This window comes from Astatotilapia calliptera, chromosome 6, assembly GCF_900246225.1.
Source record: "Astatotilapia calliptera chromosome 6, fAstCal1.2, whole genome shotgun sequence".
NCBI classification, from domain to species: Eukaryota; Metazoa; Chordata; class Actinopteri; order Cichliformes; family Cichlidae; genus Astatotilapia; species Astatotilapia calliptera.
Genome location: NC_039307.1, coordinates 21,039,391 through 21,062,162, shown reverse-complemented (window position 1 = coordinate 21,062,162; position 22,772 = coordinate 21,039,391). Strand labels below are relative to the sequence as shown.

Genomic DNA, 22,772 nt, shown 5'->3' with positions numbered 1-22,772 from the left:
GCTAAAGCAGTTTTGTGCTGTAGTGTCAATTCTTGGGCTCAGAAGCACTTACCACTGTATCTTACCATGCATTTTAAAATCATGAACTTTAGCATTAAAAATAAAGGGAACTACTGGATTGTTGTGACCACAGAGTTCAAAATTCAGAATTGGTGTGCGTTAGTGCACATGCATCATTAATGATGAACAATGTATACGAGCATGCTGCCATTCTCAATATATTCTATTTTAGTACTGGTCTGTCTGCAGCATCCAGTCCTGTCAATCATTGTAAACAAATTGATTTTATGGAGCAAATAATGTAACAATGGAGGACCGAAACGGAGAAGGTGAAACCCAGTAATAAGCAAAAAAAACTTTGCATTTGGTATCTAAGGTTCACTAACACGTCATCTCATTAGATACCTCATAACACAGTTATATGTTACATTCTTGCCTAGACTTTATTTTTTATTTTGCTGGCTCCAAATTTAAGTCACTTCAACTGGATCCTGTACCAGCTGCCATAGGATGAGAAGCAGGGTGCACCCTGGACAAGTATTCAGTCTGTCACAGACATCTCTCCGGACTCACACTGACACATAAGTCAAAGGGGAGTGGGAAAGAACCCACACAAGCGTGGAGAGAACAGGCAAACTCCACACAGAAAGGCCCTAGTTGGCTGGTGGATTTCAATTCATGACCCTCTTGCTGTGAGGCAATAGGGCTAACCACTGTACCACTGTGCAGAGTCCTTTTACTTTTCCTAATGCGCTATTTGGCATAAAGGACTCGTAAATCATTGTAATATACAGCTTTACTAAAAGTATTGTGTGACACATATAAAAATAGAGTATATAAAGTTGCATTGGTGTAGCACGCAAAAGATGCTATCTTATGTGTGCAACTGCATACACAGATTAACCTCTGTGCATTTCTAGTTTGGGGATGTTTTCCATGACTTTGACCAGTTAAGAGAACTAATGATCTACTGATATTGTTACTAATAAATTAAATGTGAGCATTATTTTATTAGAAATGGTTACAATTGCTTTTTATATACAACACAGTGTGACAGTAGGAAGCTTGCAAAATACCAGAAAAAAGTGGAGCATTTAGAGCGCTGTCAGTGCTTTGAGGATGACTTGGGACTCAGAGCTAGGCTTCATGGTTCAACCCTCTGGTGGCTGAAAGTGGGAAAATCCCTCCAGGTAGATTTGGGAAGGTTTTCCACAATATTCAAGAGAGTCGAGGCTATAGTAATGCCCTTTGTTCCCAGTCTTTCAAATAAATTATATATATATATATATATATATATATATATATATATATATATATATATATATATATATATATATATATATATATATATATATAATATAATACAGTATTAATAAAATATTTTTTGGGGGGAGTGGGTATGTAGGTGTTCTTCAATAAAGGACCAGTATCATGGTACTTCACAGCATGCCTCTGTGCACTTTTTAAAAAAATAATAATAATACCGTATACACTAAACTCCATGATGTGCTTAGCCTGGCTCTCTCAATAAAATTCAACTCTCTTTTACCTCAAACCTCCTCACCTTGCCACTTTTTTTCCTTCTCATTTTCTCCCTCCCACCGCCTCAGCGAGCAGGTGCACAGTGACAGAGTCACTGAGCTGTGAAATCTCTGCTCCTTGAGACACATTTCATGCCCCTCCCATCCAAATGCACACAGAGCCCCGCACACTCACACATTATGTTGTTTTTGTCCTATTTTCCAGCCCATCCTTTTCTCCGTCTCTCCTCTCGCGTGTTTCTCTCACTGCCTGCGCAAAGACTGAGGCAACAATGTGAGATCTTTATTAATTTTACTCTGTGGATAAAAAGAGGAATCAAACTGCAGAGCAGTGAAAAATGTTTGCAGAGTTTCAATTAGGCAGCAACATATTTGCGTGCATTGCTATGCTTGTCTGTGTGCGAGTGTTCCCTGTGTCTCTCCTGCATATGTCTCTGACCACATCTACATCTTTAATGTCTGAGACTGAATAATGTATGAACCTCCTGGCCTTTGAAACACACACACACACACACCTCTTTTGCAGCTTCCTATTGCACAAATTTCATAAAGCACAAAGGAATGGCAAGCCATGAAAAATACAAATAAAATAAAATGTCATAACCAAGATTAAATCACTTTTTGTTGATCAACAGTTCAGAGTAGACCAACACTTCCTGCTCCTACAACCACCATAGTTTTTTCTACTATTGGCTTCCTGTTTACATGTTGCAAACTTCCTGTTGGAACAAACACAGAGTGCACTTCAAACATTTTCTTTGGGTTGTCTACATCTAGTTGTACTTATGCGGTTGACCATTTATCTTCCAAGTTGTGCACGGCCGCATGGTGCACTCTTGTGTGTCTTCCCGATGCAGTCATGCATGCCTCATAGTTCTAATTTGACTTTCAGATGTCGGTACTCTGTCATCCTTTTCACATGCCCACACACACTCTCCTGTAGATGTGAAGCTGAGGTCAAGGTTGGTTTCTACAGCAACTGTGCATTATAATGCCATGACCCACCTGACCACCAGGACTCTCTCCTCTCAGACTGGTAATAATCGGCTTTAACTTGGTCATCCATAAGTGGTTACAAGGCTTTTGCTCTTTTTCTTTTTAAATCATCATCTTTTGCGTCAGGTTGACAAATTAAAGGTAATATCTGGATAAACACATCCTCACTGTGTCACTGGACGGTATATGGAGGAAGAAAATGAAGTGATATTCTTAATTTTTGAAAAATTAAGAATATCACTTTTGAAAAACTGTGTTTCATCTTCCAGAATGTGGGAGGGCATGGTGTTGGAGTGGTTAACGGGGTTTTCTCACCTCAAGAAGGGTTTGAAGCTGCTGGTCAGCTGAAGCCTCTCAGCGTGACGTTTGAGTGTGTGTGTGTGTGTGTCCTGTGGTTTAGATAAATAGGTTGATTGGGTTTTCTAAATTGGCTACTTTTGTAGATATATGAGTGTTTGGTTGCCCGTCTCTCTGTGATGCCATTATGATGGACTGGCGATGAGCCAAAGGTAACACTGGAATAACTGTCAGTTAAATAATGTATATATTATTATAAACAATATTGCTTCAGTCATTTCAGTCACATGGAGCATTTCTCAAAGAGCCATCCTGCAGAGGATAGTTAACTCAACAACTGTATAGTTTGTTGCTGGTTCCTTTTGTCCCTTTAAATGTGCCACCCATCAGGCTACTTTCAGCTGCTCCCGTGTCACAAAGGTTCACCACAGCAGGATGCCCCTCCTCACACAATCCCTGGAAGTGAACCAGCAACCTTTCTCTTGTCAAGCTAATGTGTTAACCACTACACTATGGAGGCAAGGTATGAGCCATCATATAGCTGTAAACCATAACAATAAAGCCACAATGTGGTCCTGAGATGTTCTTTGAAAACCAAAAGTACTGCCCCACACAGAGAGCCACTGTGAGGAAGATCTTGGACTTTGCATGTTCAAAATTGGGGTTAACCTAACAGAGAGTGGCTCCACCCATACCCACAGATTATGCAGAGTGGTTCATTTGGGGGAATTTCTGACCTTTCAGCTGACCTTGGAGTGAAACTCTCTCACACATCACTCCTGGGCAAACAGCACTGATGAGACTGATTTATTTGGGAGAAAACACTTTTCTCTTTTTCTTTGAATTCATTTTTGATCATATTTTAATTCGAATAATTACTTTTATTATCCTTTTTACAAAATATAAAATGTCTCTGCAACCTTCCTTTATGATTAGATTACTTAACGCACACTGTAAATGAAATCTGTATTTTAACAGGATTTTAATTTTAAAAAATTTACAGAATGTTCCCATTATTTTAAATACATGGAATATCAATATAATTACCTAAATTAGTCTGTGAGTTAACTTGTCTAATGTAAAATAACATGAAAAAATTGTGCCTAATAAACATGATTTTTGCATATTTTTTTAAAAGAAAATTTATTTCTTTTTACAACCAAAAAAACACAGTCACAATTTTACTAAAATTTCACATATATTACTTTTAAAAAAAAGAAGAAAAAAGATTGTTGTTAAATTCTCCTTTTATCTCGTGCTATTAGCCTAATATTAATCCCATTAATATACAGCACCAGATAGAGTTTACGCTCATACATGACATTTTCTGAAAAATACAGTTTTACTTTATTAAATTAGGGTTTTTTAAAGACATGTTTGGGATTTCATTTTTAAAACTCTTTGTGGGAACAACTGAATATGAATATTATAATCTACATTTTTAAAAGCCATCATTACCCTTTAAAAACATGCAAAGCGAAGTTTGCGGTAGGCCTTATTTGACTGCTGGAACAGTCCAAATCAGAACTGCACATGAACTGCTCTTCCCAAGAGATCTTTTTTTAGATGTGTTTGTTTTTACCTCCTTTTGTGTATTTAATTGAAAAAGTATACAAGAAAATGTACATCATAGATACTGACAGTAATTTATTGTTGGAGTGCGAATTACAATAGATTCTTACACAAAACTGTAAATACTGAAGACCAGCGCTACAGTTTTCGTAAGCGGTAATCACTGGAAATCGCTTTAGCTGATAGCAGCACCACATCCAACAATCAGGAGCGTCTGCTACGCGCGGATACAAAAAAACAGAAAAAGACACAGAGCTCGTGCACGCATCCGAGCGCGTTCCCGTTTTCTGCTGCGCACAGACAGCCGGTGCGGAGAGACGGTGAGGGAGGAGAGGCTGCTATTACTAGTGACAGGAACGGCAGCGAGCACATACAGTCTGGAGAGCAGCTGATGCGACAAGGTAGGAAAAAACCACCAGAAAGCTCCGTGTTGATATTTACCGAGCTGACGCTCAGCGTTCGTCGCAGATGCGACGCAGATTGAACTGCTTCTGTTTCAGCGCGATTGCGGTGTCCTACAGCCGGACCCAATGTCCTCTCTCTATCTGTGTGTGCTGTTGTGTGTCCGCAGATGCTGAGCGTCGCCTTGCTGTGTGTGTGCGCCGTCGCCTTTGGACACGTCTCCGCTCGCTCCGAGAGCGGCAATTTTCTGGATGATAAGTGGCTCACGGGGAAATGGGATAAATTCAGAGATGTAAGTAACATTTCAGGCTTATATTATTATCGCCCCCACCACCCCAACTCCACATTATCTCATTTACGCCCCGCTCCAGCCCCCCTCTTTTCTCTCCCTCTAGCCACCCTCATTGGTTTGTGATCACGCGCTCCTCGTTTTGTCGTTGTGTCCAAGCGCCGCGTCACGGGGCCCGTTGTGCCGTTTGTCACACGTTCATCAGCCGCTCCGCTGAGACAGTAAATACACTAATAGCGATGCTGGGATGATCCTTGCCTGTGAGTGTGTTTCCGCGATAGCAGACCCTGCTTAGCAGAGATAGCCGAGGCCTGTGCGAATCACAAAGGCGCAGAGCAGTCTGTGAGGCACCACAGAGTCCCCCCAAAAAGGGGCCTAATTATAATAAGCAGGTATGAGGAGAGAGTCAGCAGCAGCAAGGCCTAGAGCGAGTCCACTTTAAACCCACACACCGTGGGTCCCTGTGGGAATATTAAAGGAATATAACGCAATGTGTTGTGCGCCTTTTGGTCTCCTCTTTTAACAGCTTCTTAACTAGCTGACTTCAAGAAGGTGCTGTCAGCCACGATTAACCTGACGTGGGTATTTAGGGCCACTTAGTGAAGTTAATGCCGCCACTGATTGTCATGGCACATACCAGTAGCCTCTGACCATGTGGTCCTGCTGCCAGGCTGCATGCATATGTCCCATAAACAACTGTCATTCTTTACAGTAATGGAAATACTTTTTTTTTTTTACCTTGAGCAATACTTAAAGATTTTTTAGCTTGTAATTAAAGGCATAACATCTGTATTATACAGATAAAAAACTGGAAATAGTCCAATAGAGTTTAGGTGGTGTGTATTTGCTAAAAAAAAACACGTCTTCCCTCTAGGCACAGATTAAATGGCTCCACACCAGGACTGATTTGTGCAGGCTTGAACTTGTTCTCACTCACAAGATGGGATATATGAAAATAAGCATGTCTGCACATAACAGTCTTTATGTACTGTACCTCAGTGACTGAAAAACAAACAGATTTAACATGATAGAAAAAATGTACTCCAGCTCTGAGTGGTTTTACCACACTGCTGAACAAATGCACTGGGAATTGTTACCTGAAGGTCCTTGACGTGTTTGATATCCGACAGAGAGGCAGAGCAACAAAAGCGCAAGTGAAATGTATTTTTTTTTTTTTTTTTTAAAGCTAAGAGAAAGTGCTGTTTTTTATACACGGCTTTCTATGTAACTTGTACTTATTTGTCTCACTTTCTCTGCCAGTCACACTTGTGTGAGATCCCATCAGCTCAGGTGGAGCCATGTGATACATTCAGGTCCAACTATTGAACAGGATTTGGATTATCCAAATAGAGTGTCAGAACCAAGAAGAGAGGAAATGTGATTAACTGCGCACCGTGTGCTATTTAGGATGATCTGACATCCTGAGCTACAAGAAGGCGGTAGAAAGAAAGTTAGCAGAGCTTTGTTACTGTGTTAATGCATAAGAATTGATAGATAGATGGACAGATAGACAGGTGAGAAGAAGCGGCAGAGTAATGAGAGTGGAAAGGAAACATGAAAGCATGTAGAATGATTGTCGGTGAGCTGAAAGCTTCGTGTGCATTCACATCTGTGTGATTTAACCTTGAGGCTCAGCAGGCATTAGAGTTAGAGGTGGAGTGCAAAAGTACTGAATGCTCTGTATATACATGTGTGCCTTTCATTTCCCGTTTTAAGGTTGTGTCCCAAATTGTCTGTCTGTGTGGTTTTGTTGTTTGTTTTTTTTCTTTTTTGCACTGTTGCACGCAGTAATGTATCTGTGCATTTTATAAAGCAGCTATGTTCAATCTATTCATCTTTCCTTTCGGATATTTTGTATGCATTTCAACACTGTGGTTGAAATCCAACAATCCAAATATAGGTCCATTAAAATCGAAGTTTTTAAAAAAAGAAATAAAATCATATTCAGTGCACCTATCTGGAACTAGATGAAACACATGTGTTGTTAGGCTTGCTGTGTTTGTAGATCATTAACACCTGTGCAGTGCTTCTGGAGTCTAATTTCCGATTCTGTTTCTGTGCTAATGATGATGCACTATAGTTAGAGGTGATGGCAATTTGACTGATATAGTCATGCATTAAGGAACACAATCACTTCAGCAGCGTCACGCTGCTGTCACATACTGTGTGCACTCGCTGTACAGAGGTTAGAGCTCGAGGGGCCAGCAAGCAGCACAGGAAAGCTGCAACCGACTGTCACAAGACATCGAGCACAACTTGTGAATACATATGAACTTTGTTTTGGAGACATGGCCTACATAATGTTTCTATACAGGAAGTGGTTACATCAGCTTTTTTTAAAGTTGGGGTTTCCCCTGCAGGGATTCAAAGACTATTTAATTAAAGTCATGTGATTGCAATGCATGAAGTTGTCTTTTAACTGTTCCATAGCTGTCAAAGATTCACAAAGGACCACAAATGAAAAAATATTCCCATAAGACTTTGTCAAATGACCAAATAGCAGGCTAGGTTATCTTAAACATTTTCTCTAACTTTAAATGTTGTGAGTGTTACAAATCCTTGTGTGCATCTGCAGTTACGCAAAAGCCACCCCGCGTTTCTTTACATTGTGCTACCAAGGATCCAGGCTTTCTTGGTTTTGGTTTTTTTAATGGTCTTGACTAATAGTTCTTCAGTCTTTCTGGTCTTTCAAAGTTTTTCATTGGACATTGGCTGCTTTTTCACTCATTTTCAACCTAGTCCCTGTAACTGTAAAATGTTTATATTTTATTTGTTAGTTTGTTTGTTAACACTGACCTATGAGTCAATCAATTATACAAAAAAGCACCTAACTCGAGGTTTGAGCCAGTTGTATCTACAAAGCAAACGACTTAGCAAAGAACCGATTTTCAATTGTATGTTTAAGCACTTTGTTAGTAGCAGCCTGTCGTAAAAACAGAGAATTTGCTCCTGTTTCTTTAGTTGAATTTATGAAAAATGCCAAAGATAACTTAATTTGACAGATATAAAATTGTATTTTTGCACCAACAAGGTGAATTCCAAAGAGACACTAGCCGACAACTTGGTGTGTCACAACAGGTGTGCAGTGTGTACTTAAATAAATTTGAGGAAACTGTGGAAGACAAATGAAGACGTGGCAAGCCTTAAAAAGAATCTACAGCAGATGAACAGTATCTAAAAGTTATGAGAGATACATCTGGCCCTGCAGTTGATCCATCTGTGTGGGATCATCTTGAAAAATAAAGCTGGTCATACCACACAATGACTTTCAAGCACGTTAGAATTGTACAAATTATTTTTCCTTTTCACTTGTAAGTTTACCTATTTCAGTAAATCTCTGCACCAATTTCCATAAAAATGAAAGGTGATAAGAGGTGGCTGAAGTTAATAGCAATAAAAACAAATGGAACAAAGTTGAAAATAGTTTAAAACAAATTAAAAGCTAAAAAGGATTTTTTTTAAAATAGTGAAACATACACAGTTCTTCCACCAGTGCACTGGGATTCTGTGCACAACTTTTTTTTTCCTGTGATTTTCATTTTATATGTCAGGCCTGTATTTTTTAAAAAAATTTTTTATTGTTTTTACATCTTTCAGCAAGAGCCATAAGTGGGTTTCATGCTAAGTGCACTATATGGGATTTTGGCCACTGGTTAACTGTTAAGTCCTGTTAGGGTGGCTGTGGAGGCCTGGGGCTGTCTTATTCAGCACTGGTGCCATCTCAGTTTTTAGATATTCTGCTTCTCTTGCTGGACCTTGGCCTGCTTGCAGCACTGGCACAGAGCGAAGAGACTGTTAACAATTGGAGGAAAAACACGATGAGTGATGCGTGATGACATTCACGCCAATTTATTGTGCGGTATATTATAGGAGGAAAATAACATCCTGTGTAGGCCACTCTCATAAGAGCAGATTATACCTTTTTGTAGTCGCTCCTGTCTCTGTGTGTGTGTGTGTGTGTGTGTGTGTGTGTGTGTGTGAGAGAGAGTCCTACACTGTTTGTGTTGTGGAGTGTGAATGATGTAGGAAAGGTACAGAGCTTCAGGCGTTTTCCGCTTCAAAGCACCTCAGTGTAGATTTGTATGTGTTTGCGAGTGCATGCATGCGACAAGCTTGAGCAAGACGAGCAGAGCTGGCACAGTGAAAAAAATGTACATATTTCTCCTGTTAGACATCAGAAGGAAGGTAACAAGGACAGGAAAGGAGGTCATTAGGATGCAATTAGAAGCACCGAAATCAGATCTGGGAAAATGTGAAGTAAAGGTGAGAAAAGCGGTTGTCGGAAGCAAGATAGTCACTAGGAAATGTTTCTACAGGCATCCGGATAAAACCGCATCAAATCGATACCCACAGCAGCAAATTAGGGTATTAGCCACACACTGTTGTGTTTGCATGATTTGGTGCACATGAGGAAAAAAAGGCTGTTAGAACCATGAGGGAGAGCAAAGAATAGAGGTGGAAACAAATGGAGAGATAAATTGAAAAGTTGCCATTTTCGAGCACACTCAGGAGACCTTTAGGTCTATTGTTGAATTTTAGGTTTTCTGTGTTTTTTAGGAAAGTGGGTGGCGGGTTGCATGTGCACTGAAGTGCATTCTTCCAGTTATTTGATGTTTTGTAGTGCTGACAGATTCTGACACTGCAGTCAGGGCTGTGGTGATAAGTATGTTTGTTTGCAGAGCTGTCTGTGCATGGACGTGCGCTCATGTGTGCGTGTGTGTGAGTCCGTGCTTGTGTGCGTGCGTCTGTTGATTCCATTAAGGAATCAGACCGCAAGCACTTTTGTTGTCTTGACTGGTCCAGAGGGCCTGGCCCTATAATGCAATGTTCTCATTATTCAGTCTCCACAGTTTGCACTGCTGGAAGGGGCACATCCTGAACAGAAACAAATACCTCACTATATGGCTCCATCTCTGCTCTGTGTGTTTTCCTAATGCTAAGGAAGACCTCAGATTGTGTGTGTAACTCTAAGCAAGAGAAGCAGATGCTCACCTTTACCACAGCGTTTTTTATTATTATTTGAAGCTAGAGACACACGATGTGAAGAGTACCAAAGAGTCTGTAGTGAAGGTCAGAAGGATTAACAATAAAGGACAAGATGGAGAAATTAATTAGAGCTAAGAAAGAGCAAGAGTTGACCCTATTCCTCCACACAGCAGGCAAGGAAGCGAGACACAGGGAGACACTCTTGACAGTTGAAGTTGTGTTTTTTCATAATGGGGATGTTGGGGTAAACAGCTTCAGTTCAACAGTGTAAATAATTCTACATCATTGTCACTTATAGACTACAAAAAAAAGTAAAATAGAAGCATTTGCTTTGCCTTCATACATTTAGTATAATTGGTTTAAGTCAAGATACAACATTTAGTCATATACTGCAGGTCAGCAACTCTGTCGCTGTGAGCAGTTCTTTCATTGGTCCAAATACAAGCAAGCAAGCAAGCAATTTATTTATATAGCGCTTTCAGATCAGCCACCAGCTGAACACAAAGTGCTGTACACTTGACATGCCAAACATGATACATTGAGCATGTTAAAAAAATGAGAAAAATAGTAATAATAATATAAGATAAGTAAAACATATATATATAAAAAACACACACACATTTAAAACAATAAAATCAGCACATTAGATTAAAACAATAAAATCAGGGTCAGACTGTGTCATAAGCCAAAGGGTAAAAATGAGTTTTAAGACGTGTTTTAAAAGTGGACAGTGAAGGGGCCTCTCTAATAGAATAGAATAGAATAGAATAGAATAGCCTTTATTGTCATTGTACAGAGTACAACGAAATTGGAGTGCCACTCCCTTGGTGCAAGTTTCAATAATAAATATAAATGTAAAATATAAAAAGTACAAAAAAAACAATCGTAAGTACTCAAACAATAGTATGTACAATATATACAGGATAGCAGCATTAATATAATGACAGTATGAATAGCAGCATAATATAATGACATATATGATATAATGTGCTGGGAAAGATTGTTCCACAGATTAGGAGCAGCAATAGAGAAGGCCCTGTCCCCTCTGAGCTTTCTCTTGGACCTGGGTACCTCCAGGAGCAGCTTGTCAGCTGACTTGAGAGACCTGGGGGGTGAGTAAGGATGCAGAAGCTCAGAGAGGTAAGTTGGGGCAAGACCATTTAAACATTTAAACACAAACATGAGAATTTTAAAATGAACTCTAAGATATACAGGCAGCCAATGGAGTGAAGCCAGGACGGGAGTTATGTGCTCTCTTTTACGAGTTCTGGTTAAAAGTCGTGCAGCAGAATTTTGGACCAGCTGCAGACGAGAGAGAAGATGCTGACTAACTCCACAATATAGTGCATTACAGTAATTTAAACGACATGAAATAAAAGCATGGATTACCGTTTCAAGATGCGGCCTGGATAAAATAGGTCTTATCTTTGCCAAGCGCCTTAGATGATAAAAACTGGACTTGACAGTACCCCTAATTTGACTATCTAATTTAAAATCACTGTCCATCTTAAAACCCAGGTTTGTAACAACAGATACAAGCCGTCTGCAGTACTGTGTGCTATGATTGCTAAAAATCTTAAACAAAACTTAAGATAATCTTAAGTGAATCTATACAAGTGAACTGGAGTAAGATGTTAGAAAAACAGTGCAAACTTGTCAAGCACATCCAAAGTAGATAATTTGGAATAGCACACTGCAGTACTTCATATTTGTAAAAGTACACTCATATTCCCAAACGTCCTGCCATGCCAGAGCTGTAAAGCTCAACTTGGCTGTCTTCTTCTTCTTCTTCTTCTTCTTCTTTTTAAACTTCCTTTCATCTTCATTTAAGTTTTTAACGTGTGTTTGGTGGAGCACATTTGTCTTTGCTGTTGTGTAGTTTCTCACTGTGGCCCAAGCAATAACTGCTTCATAACTGTAGTTACTCTGGCCTTCCGCTGTCATTGCTTTTTCACAATTCATCTCTCGCCCGTCCAAACCACTGCACCACATCGCATTTCTCCATGTACAAAGTGATGTATGGCCAAAATATATCACAGCAGCACAATTAATCTGCTCTGTACGAGGGAGAACGCGAGGAAACTGTGTCCATAGAAATCAGAGGCCACTAAAAAAAATGTTTCTTTGAAGCCATACACTCATACCTAAACTTATTTATGTATTCTAAGTGAAATTATGAGTAATAGAAGTAAAGACACATGGCTTGTTATTTTCGTTTTCATTCATGTATTAATGTGCAGCAGACTGATGCGCGAGCTAGTTCACATTCATAATGTCTAATACTGCAAACGTCATGCTGTAACTTCTTCTAGAGAGACACTTAGCAAACCCATTTCAGAAAAGTGGCCTCCAATCACAGTCACATGCTGAAGAGTACTGCACAAAGCAAGCACGGCTTCACTGTTTTGCATTTGAGTACGCAGAGGAAGGTCATCATTAAGGAAGGCATCTCCATCAGTACTGTGGGAGTTTTTCACTTTGTGCTTTTAGACTTCAGCTTTTGAAATCTGTGGGATGGGTTTTTTCTGTTTGTCCAGCTGTGGCCACAACAGCACAGGGTCAGGGTTTTTTCCAGAAGCAACTTCTGTTTTCCAAGTTAAAAATTTGACATTATGGGGGGTTTTGGGGGGCAGAGATTTTTCCTACTTTGGAAGTCAAGTTGAGCCCATTGATGTATGAGGCGCTCTCATAGGTCCTGGGACAGTTTCTGATGTATTCACAGGTGGTTTTGTCATTCTTGTGTTGTGGTTCTGCTTTAAATGACTCCAGTCATAAATAGAACATGAACGACTTCCTAATCATTCCTCATCCCATATTTAGAGAAGAAGAAGAGCCTAAGGAACTCCACAGAACTGAACCATCAGTGCATGATTTATGAATTTCCAACTACAATTTATCACTAAATTCACAAGGAGAGTTTTTGGTCTTTGTGCATTGTAGTTGTGCTGAAATGAGTCGTTCTTATAAGATCTTTAAACTATCTTTCTGATCTGTGGCATGGAGGTCAGTGGTTGCTTTTTAGACTTTAGAGTCATTCGAAAAAAGGACTTGGGTGAATAATTGGATTTGAAATTGTCTCTGTGTTTTCAGCTGCATTGCCATTATGTTTAAAACACAAATCCCTTGTCATAATTGTATTTTGTCATTAAAACTCTGAAATTAGCTCTAACTGCTAACAGTAAATTTAGTTTCATTTGTTGCTTTTGTTCTTTCTGGAAAGTTTGTAGTTTGTAATGATTGCACTGGAAACTCTAAATATGACAGTTTTATAAATGAGTTGTGTTTTTTGATTACTGTATGCAAACATCATGTATGACTAAAAGGTTCAGTGCTAGTACACACATATGAGAAAAAACATTAATCTTTTGGATTTTTGGTTTATTCCTTGTAACGGATGTAATCTCCAGTAATGTGTGTGAGTGTGACTGAACGTGGACGATAAACACAACAGAAAGCAGGCAGGTGAGACGACAACAACGGGTTACCATTGTGACAGAATCCGAGAGACCGCGGTGCGGTGTTGGGTTTGAATGGATGCCCAGAGACAGAGGGAGAGACCAGACAGTGAGATCTTTGACCTCAGCAAAACAACACAGAGCTCACAAGTTCTTAAGCTCCTTTTACATTTGCATCATAAGCCAGCGCCCGCTGGGTGTGTCTCCATCTTGGCCTTCTATTAAAAGCTGGCAAATTGCTCACCTCTGCGAATTCCTTTTTTAGACTGTGGGAACATTTTCACAGGCAATGAACCGACTCATTCAACTACACCGAGGAAGATTTTAATAGAGCAGAGCATTTTGTAGGATGTTAAATATAAAAATGAATCACAAAAAACTTATATTTTCGGGTTATATATTTTTATCTCTGTAGCCTTACAGAGATAAAAATATATGCAGAGAACATAAAAAAGATCTCTTAGTTTGCAAATTTTTATAGAGGTGCTCTTATGATACCACAATTTAGCTTATTTGTTAATCATCCTTTTTATTTCAATCATATCCAGTTACTAACAGCAATTTTACACAACTTAAATGGTGCAAAGCTTCACCAGCTGCACCACTATTGCACTGTCGTGTAGAAGCATGTGTTGCATGAAACAAATTTCTCTTTTCAGTGATATGAAGAAGTATAAAGCACATGCACTGACACACAGTGAGACAAGGACATCTTTTATCCACGGAGAGCTACTTTCATAACATCGATATTATCGTGACAAAATCAAAGCATGCTCAATGATACCGGATGACACTGTATGCTTGTGTGTGTGTGTCTCCAAGTGCTAAACCTAATCAGAATTAATTCCTGCCTCTCTGTTTCCGTAATGCTTTCTCATAAAGGAAGTTGAGGTTTGTATGACTCTTTAATCTGTAGTCTGTGTACGGTGATCATGTGTAGTGAAATATTTGCTTAATATGTGATCTGAGCAGTATTTTCATGATATGTTTCAGGAGCCTGGAACATGGACTCCATCCAAGCCCTTTGATCAAGGTGGGTGTGATTGAGAAAGAGTCAGAACTGAAGTGGCTGTGTTAGTCCTAAAATAATCAAAATAAGAGCACGGAATAGTCATAGCTATATATTTACAACTTAGCCCATGTGTTCTTTGTGATTAAGAAATATAGGAGGTAATGTCAGGCAGGTTAAGCTTGTAGAGACTCATTTGATGAACATTTAGCATCTTCGTCAGTCTGCAGACATATGGTCAGATTTGCTAAATGTGATCAAAATAACACGTGAGTGCAATCCCAAATACAAAAGTTGTGCTGTTTCCTAAACACAGGCACATTCAGTTCACTTCGATATGAAGTGCAAAAAATAACATAAGAATAAAAACATTCCACATTAAATGTTGATGCAATTAGAAGTAAATTGTGTGTCACAAAAGTTAGTAAATCAGGTTTTGTACTTGATTTAAAATATCTTCCTATATTTTTGCACCTTGAGAAAAGAACTTCTAGAAATACATATGCAACACAGACAGTCGCAAAAAGTTCGCACGTCTAACACACACGATCGTGTCACTGCACCTTCTTTTTAAAGTGCATTAGTAAGTCGGACCCTTGATGTATGCATCGATCTGCAGCCGTAGTGTAATATGAACTGGTCAAAGCAGGAAAAAAAAGATTAATACACTTTCAACAGTTTCCTGTTCTTATAGAAGTTGTCACTCTGTTTGGCATCCACCAGCTTGTTGTGCAGGTTGATACAAGCCATGCTCATATCCAGTGTATAAATATCATCATGGTGGCTCTTTCTTATAAAACGAGATTTTGAAGGTTTTACTTGTAAGCCATCCCCAATTATTTTAACCTCAGCACCCAGCTGAAAAAAACAGGATGATTTCCTGTTCTTTTATCTTCTAATGTCCCATTGTATTACTGACAGTGCTAAGCTCTTACACACATCGAGGCACGTCAGGACATGAACTCTCACTTATCGCTGTATCCTCAAACGCATCCACACACACAGACATGTCAGGCAAACAATAGCATTAGATAGTGTGTTGGTGGGTGGAGGCAGGATAATCTTCCAAAGCTGCTCAGGGATTACAGTAAGGTTCTTTAGCGCAAAGGTCATTCACAGACTGTTCTGGGAACAGCTAAGGGCCTTAGGTTTTGCTCATAGGTGACTCGCTGAAAGCTGACACAGGGTCAGAAGCAGCTAGCTTGTCTTTACTGGCAGGGATCATACCGTCTGCTTCAGATTCAGATCCAAAATCAGCCCCCACCTTTAGTGCCATATGCCTCTCTGCCTGTGTGATCTGACAGTAAATCAGTTTGAGGATCTCCACAAGAGCACACATATAAATGATACTCAACGGATGCTGATGTAAGATCAGAAGTAGCTTCTAAAACCATTTCCATCTGTTTTTAGCTGCAAGGATACTTAACGGCATTATGGCTCTGAGTTTAGTGTGGGAGACACGTGGCCAGTGTACTCTGTGAATAAATACCGACTCAAATAAACACACGCAAATGCACTTCAGCTTTAAACAACTTTTCACGTCACTGAGATGTGAAAGTGAAAAGAAGCACTTCGTTTAACTATGAACCATTGATCTAGATTTTGAAACAACAAAAAGGAAAAGCTAACCGTTGCTCGTAGTATTACGAATTATTGGAAACTGTAAATAGAGAGGCTATAAATGTTGCATACACATGTTAAAAAGCATGTTTGTGTATGTCTCTTCTGTATTTTTAGGCCTTGATCCAGCCAAAGACCCTTGTCTGAAAATCAAATGCAGTCGCCACAAGGTGTGTGTGGCTGAGGATTTTAAGACTGCCACTTGTGTCAGCCAGAGGCGAGTTAGGTAAGAGTGTACACACACACACACGCTTGATATTTTAACAAGCCTGTGTGTCCAGCTGCCCCTTATTTTTCTTTTCAGATGTTTCTGTTATGAAGTGGAACATGAATGAGAGAGAATTTTGGAAAAAAATAAAAGCAGAGTTTTGTGTTTTGCATTTTTTTTTTGTTCTTTTAATGTATGGGGCATAATAAGTAGCAGCACCAGAGGGGCTGCTGTTCTCCTTCTCTTCCAGCTGGTTTACTGGTTTTCCAGTCTCTCTTGCGACTGTTGTGTGACATTACAGTTTGGTCCAATTACCCGCAGCACTGGTGCTTTCTTACAATGGACCCAAAGTCCTGCCAAGTGATATGAATGGGCTTTGTACGTGTGTGTGTTTTTCTGTCTAGGACACTGCAGACTGGGCAGAGGACAGTAACATCATACTGACCCCATTTCCCATTCTTAGCAACAACACAATTCCCACTACAGTGTACAAGCAAATCAGAAAATAATCACACACAAATCCTAAATCCTCGTCTCATTTTTTTGAACAAGACAATCCAGCACAGATCCAAAATGCTTAGAAAAGATTTAGATTTAAAGGAAACTGGGAGGGTGGGCCCGACGAGGCACTGTGATGAAGGCATCATTGTTAAATGGGACTTCATTTGACATGTTTTAACACTCAGATATTCAGTGATTGTGAAAAACAACAAGTCTTTTCAATCTTCTCTCCAGCTTTAAAGATGCCAATCTGTACCAGAGTCCAGGGTCAAAGTGCACACCGTGCCCCGTGGTTCACCCCTCGCCTGTATGTGGAAGTGATGGCCACACCTACTCCACCAAGGTGCCTGCACACACAAACACATAATCTAATCACCTCTCACCCATAAGTCGCACTTTTTTCATTTCCCCCTGATGAGACATGCATCCTGATTCTGCTTCCTCTTCTGCCTCGTCCCTTCTGTCTCTGTCGCTCTCAATCAGTGTAAGTTAGACTACCAAGCATGCATCACGGGAAAGAAGATTACTGTGAAGTGCCCTGGCATGTGTCCTTGTCCCTCTCAGCTTGAACAGAGCTCCGCAGAGAAGAAAGGTACACAGTTTTGCACACTTGAATGCACACGCTGCAAGCCTGGGTGGGGTTTGCCACGGTGTTCAGCCCCATCTTTATTATAAAACTCCTGCCCTGGTGAAGGGTCGTTGCGATAGCAAATTGCTTAGAGTTTCTGTGCCATAGCTGACTCTTAACTCCTGGTGTCCATGAGGAGGCAGGAGGACATTAAAGTGTCACTTTCCTGTCATTAATCTTTAGTGTCACTATTCTGCAGTGTGCAGCGAGTCGGAGCTGAAGGAGGTGGTGAGCCGCCTGAGAGACTGGTTCAGAGTGCTGCATGAGAATGGCAACCACAAGAGGGTCAAGATCCAGAAGCCAGAGAAGAACAGTGAGTAGGCTGGCTTTAGTGACACACTCAGTCATAAACAAAAACTCTTAATATAGCCACCCACTCTCTTTGATCTCCCCCCACCCACAGAGTTTGAAGTTGGGACATCAGCTATTTGTAAGGACCCCCTGGGTTGGATGTTCTCCCGGCTGGACACTAACTTTGACCTACAGCTGGACCAATCAGAGATCAGGAGCCTCTATCTGGACAGGAATGAGCCCTGCTCAGATGCTTTCTTCAAATCTTGCGATATAAACGCAGACAAATTTATAACCAGCTCTGAGTGGTGCACAGGCTTCCAGAGGTACACAGGTAAGGACACACCTGTTTTCTTTACTGTAACACTGTTTGCACTGAATAATGTGCTGAGATCTTAGTGGAAGAAACACAAGGACCCAGTCATATTAGTTTGCCGAGATTTATTTGGAAAAGACATTTACATTAAATTAGTAAAATGATGACCTCAGCTGTCCGCTATTGCAAACATGGTAAAGATTCAATTTGGTGTTCATGCTCACTTTTTCTTTACAGAGACAAATTATTAGCAACCTTTGAAATGCATTTTAAATTTTACCACCTAAATAAAGTGGTTTATATTATTTAACCTAGCCGTTTGCTTATGAACCTGCCTGATGGACTGATTTGTGATGTCTGTCCTGCTGCGTCTTTATCGCTTTAATGTAGCAGTTTTACTTTGCTATTCAGTCTCTTCTGTCACTTTAGCAAGCCATAATCAACTGAAATTGTGCAAAGGTTTGAAAACAAGATCTAAGTTTTCAGTCTCAAACTTCTACAGATATAATAATAAGAGAGACCTTGTATTCAGTCGCAGCAGCCTTTTTTTCTCAGCACTGGATATTATTGTAGTCTGTACAGCACAATAAAATGCAAAACAGTGTCATACAAAAAAAATGCATGAAAAACACATTTGTATGAAACCAGGGATGAAAACTTGTTTTGGGGTAATAAAGGGAGACTATTTACCCACGAGTCACAGGAGGTACACAAACAAGCATCGATATGAAAGCACAAAAGCAGACAAAGGAAGGAAGATTTACGCATTCCCAGAAAAGCAGACTTCTGCAGTCTGTCAACAGTGTGTCCCTTGTCGGTCTCTTTCAGATTCCCCATGCAAAGCAGAGCTGTCCATTATCAACAAAAAGCAAGCAGGCAAGAAGTTACTCGGTGAGACGCACGCAGAATCACAAATACGCGCACAAACGCTGTGCGGCCTGAACTCATGGTGTGTGTTTTGGCTCGCTCCTGTAGGTCAGTATTTGCCATCTTGTGATGAGGAAGGTTACTATCGGACCCACCAGTGTCACAGCAGCAGCGGCCAGTGCTGGTGTGTGGATCGCTATGGCAACGAGGTGGCTGGCTCACGCACTCATGGCCCTGCAGACTGCGGTAGGCAAGACATCCAAGCGTGTCAAGTGTGTGTGTTTAAGAAAATGAGAGACACACAGCATGATGAGAAAAATTAAGGGAGAGGAAATAAATCACAGATATCAATGTAAGCTCATGAAGCCTGTCATCTGTTTCTGTTCATCAATTTGCTGGAGGCTGGATAAGAAGATCGTTGCCACTGCCATAGTATTTAGCTACATCCACCAGCTAGGTAGTTTAGCTTAGCACAGCAACTGAAAAGAGGGGAAACCTAGCGAGTGCAGCTCTTTCAATGGCAACAAAATCCCGAAGCTCGATTTTTCTCACCTAAGCTTATCTCCACACTATTGCTTTAAGTGTAAGGCCAAATGAAATCTGTTTTGGGCAGTCATGGTGATATCTTTGGCTTTGACTCCAAATGTGTGGCTGCATCACACAGGGAGAGAGGTTCTGGTCCATAATATTATGGTGCAGGCAAAGATAGTCCACTGAACCAAATTTCTATCAGAGTCAGTGGAATACATTCACTATGTGACTGTAAATAACAGACAGAAGTAGCCATAGTGAGGTCACACATTGGTTAATGAGTGTTTTTGCTCTCACAGTAATAGCTTTTTGAAGCCAGACAACTCGAGCACAGGGCAGCTCTGTCTGCAGCTAATCAGATTAATTGTGAACATGTCAGTCACACAATTGGGTATAAAAAGAGGATCTTAAAGAGGCGTAGTTTCTTGGAAGTAAACATAGGCAGATGTTCACTCAAAAAATGCTTAAGAACTGATGCAGCATTGCAAAGAATAGTGGTATAAAATTCTTCCACAAAGATGTGAGAGACAAAGTCATACAGAAAGCATTTACTTTAAGTTACTGTTGCTAAAGGTAGTTCTACAAGCTGCTGAATCACTGGATGTACTTTGTTTTTCTCAGGGGTGCGTAGAGTCCTAGGAAAGCTTTCATTTTCATGACTGTATAGATTACATTTTTCCTATAAAAGTATCAGACTTTATTAGATACAAAACTGGGTTTCCTTCCTGTTTCCAGGTGTGATTTTGGAATCTTCCGGAGACCTTGGCAGTGGAGACTCGCTGTTCACTGATGACGATGAAGACTCGTTTGTCCTCAATGACCAGACCGGTATGGATGATGAGGACATTGAAGATGAGGATGATGATGACGACGACGAATACCTGTCATAAATTTAAAAAACAAGAAAAAAAAGAAAAAAAAAAAGAGAAAACTGTTTGTTTGGTCAAACTGCACGTTTCTAGGTGACTCCCCGGGCAGATACTTAATCGTAATAACAGCCTATGGACTATTCTCTGTGTATTGTTTGTTCATAAGTTAGAAAAAAAAATCAGTATTCCTGGAAAAAAGTTTATGATTTCTGTTCCTGTTTAAGTATAAAATATGAGTGGTTCATGGCACTTGTTCACTTATGTGTCAGCCAACCAGAGAATATTATAAGGACTAATCGATAACCAATCCACTGCGTTGGATTTGGTCACATGTGCAAAGACCTTTCCCTTCATTGGACAGTCCGTGTCCTCCAGTCTGTGTCCTGTCTTTGTGCACCACTCCGATGCCCGAGTGTGTTGATGCCAAAGGCACAATGTTAAAGAGATTTCCCCCCCCCCCCCCCCCCCCCCCCCATTCTTCATTCCTCCATCTTCTCCCCTGCACCCACCTCTTTAATCCTTATCAAATGTTCCTGTTGTATAGGTGGGATGTTGATGATGTAGATAAGAGAATATTGCACTCTTTAGGTTTCTTTTGATCTTGATTTGTAACTGTGACTGTAACTGTGTGGAAAAACAAGATAAGAGTTAGACATGCTTCATTAGGAGAATTAAGGCAAAAAATAAAACCAACAAAAAATGCCAGTTGGATAACAATCAGAAGCGACGTGCTAGCTGTTTTCAATGAGACACAAATCAAATGCTCAGCAACAAGGAAAGACAAATTACTATGTGGCCGGTGGTGGTGTTGGTGGGGTATTACTGTTATCTGGTTTCTGATCCACTTTAGGATGAATACAGAAGATGAAGCAGATTTGTCTTAGCATGTCCAATACTGCGTGATGTTGTTTTTATTGAACCCAAGGCCAAACCTTTGAGGAATTCAAAAAAAGTTGTAAAGTGGTTCAGCCACAAATCCATGTAATTAAAACATGTTTATTGACCTTTAATGGGTTGATGAGCACAAAGAAAACTGCTGAAAATTTCTTTAAAAGATAGCGTGCAGTTGATGTTTTTGCATTTTCAGATACGAGTCTCTGACTTAACGTGTTAGCACACAGAGTAACAGAACAAGTCTCCTGCACAGCAGTAACAACATAGATCCATGCAGGTCTGATGACATGATATGTTGGGCGAAGGTTAAAGGGGAAAGGTGTGCCTTGTAGTGGTGGTCGAAGTCGGGGAAGCATGCTTTCTGGACTGACTTAAACGCACCGTTACACTGCATAAGAGCGGCTTCACTGTTAAGCCTGTATACTACTTGGACTTTGGTCTGGCATGTGTTTTGGGTCTCTCTTATGATGGTGTTACTTAGGCCATACTTCAGATTTTCTGATTTGTTACATAGGATAGCTAGAATGTAGATAAGCACAGAGATGCTTAGCAGTTAAGGCGTAAAAACACTTAGATTCTGCTGGTTTTGAAAATGTTTTATATATTATACACTGGCTAGAGGAAGCTTTGGTTTAGACAGCTTTATATGAGAAGACAATGTTCATCTTACAGTGTTTGCTTTTACTTTGTTTCAAAAGCTTAATTTGTATCTGATCTGCTCTAAACTACTTATTGTGTGTCAGGGTTGAAAACTGAATCTGATCCCAGATGTGTATTGTCGATAAGTCACGTGACTGTCTATGCAGACCCGGGATCACCTAAGCTCCTATGTTAATTTTTATTGATTAGTCTGCCATTTGGCTTCATTTTGGATCAAATATCTGTTGAAATTCCATGTTAACACATTAAAAGTGCCATGTAACTGTTTTTTTTTTCTCCATCTCTAACTTTTGTTTTTTGCTCTCCTCATTCGCTCTAACATGGAATTTCAATTCACTTTATGAACCTGGAAAGCATTTCGGTCTTAAAGTGTGCCGTTTCATGAGTGTAACAACGTGCAAATCATTTTGATGACCTCAGACACTGTAGACACTCTCAACCAATCACACACTGTCATCACAGCTCTGATAGTGTTTAAAGGTTATGATACAGATGCATTTTTTTACAGTCTATGTATGATTTGCTGAAATAAAAACTATATTGACCAATTTTGTCATCATCACAAGTGTTGCAGGACAAGAATCTGCGCAGAAAAGCTCTTGTTTCTTTTTGAGAGCGTTTCTGTTCTCTATTTCTGTTCTCATATTTGGGAAAAGAACGATACTGCTGAGGCTTGTATGTGTGCAGGAGGATTGGGGCCACTAAAAACAAAAGGGTAGCATAAGAACTGAAACAGAGAACAGAAACATTGTCAGGAATAAAGAAGTTGTGGTGGGGTTTTGTTTTGTTTGTTTGCATATTTGTTTTTACAGTTCTGACATCATCTTAGCTTTTCTAGCA

The 22,772-nt window shown here is 40.0% G+C and overlaps 2 protein-coding genes across 3 annotated transcripts in view; both read left to right on the top strand.

The window, feature by feature from the left end:
• Nucleotides 1-22,772, top strand: part of LOC113024198 (MAP/microtubule affinity-regulating kinase 4-like) — a 597,794-nt gene that overhangs the window by 269,587 nt on the left and 305,435 nt on the right. The window lies entirely within an intron of this gene.
• spock3 (SPARC (osteonectin), cwcv and kazal like domains proteoglycan 3) lies at nt 4,681-22,480 on the top strand. 2 transcript variants are annotated; one of them, XM_026171079.1, is made up of 12 exons: nt 4,681-4,807; nt 4,978-5,100; nt 14,421-14,429; nt 14,532-14,571; nt 16,285-16,393; nt 17,111-17,219; nt 17,360-17,468; nt 17,704-17,817; nt 17,908-18,129; nt 18,940-19,002; nt 19,087-19,224; nt 20,245-22,480. In XM_026171079.1, the coding sequence occupies exons 2-12, from the start codon at nt 4,978-4,980 to the stop codon at nt 20,397-20,399; spliced, it is 1,191 nt and encodes a 396-aa protein (XP_026026864.1). In that variant the 5' UTR covers nt 4,681-4,807; the 3' UTR covers nt 20,400-22,480. The 2 variants fall into 2 exon arrangements, with proteins under 2 accessions (XP_026026864.1, XP_026026865.1); XM_026171080.1 differs by lacking the exon at nt 14,421-14,429.

Bases quoted from the DNA above. Each gene is read 5' to 3' on its own strand.
- spock3 (XM_026171079.1), top strand. From the start codon at position 4,978: ATGCTGAGCGTCGCCTTGCTGTGTGTGTGCGCCGTCGCCTTTGGACAC. The intron at 17,818-17,907 runs GTGAGTAGGCTG...CCCCACCCACAG, and splicing joins CCAGAAGCCAGAGAAGAACA to AGTTTGAAGTTGGGACATCA. The intron at 18,130-18,939 runs GTAAGGACACAC...GGTCTCTTTCAG, and splicing joins AGGCTTCCAGAGGTACACAG to ATTCCCCATGCAAAGCAGAG.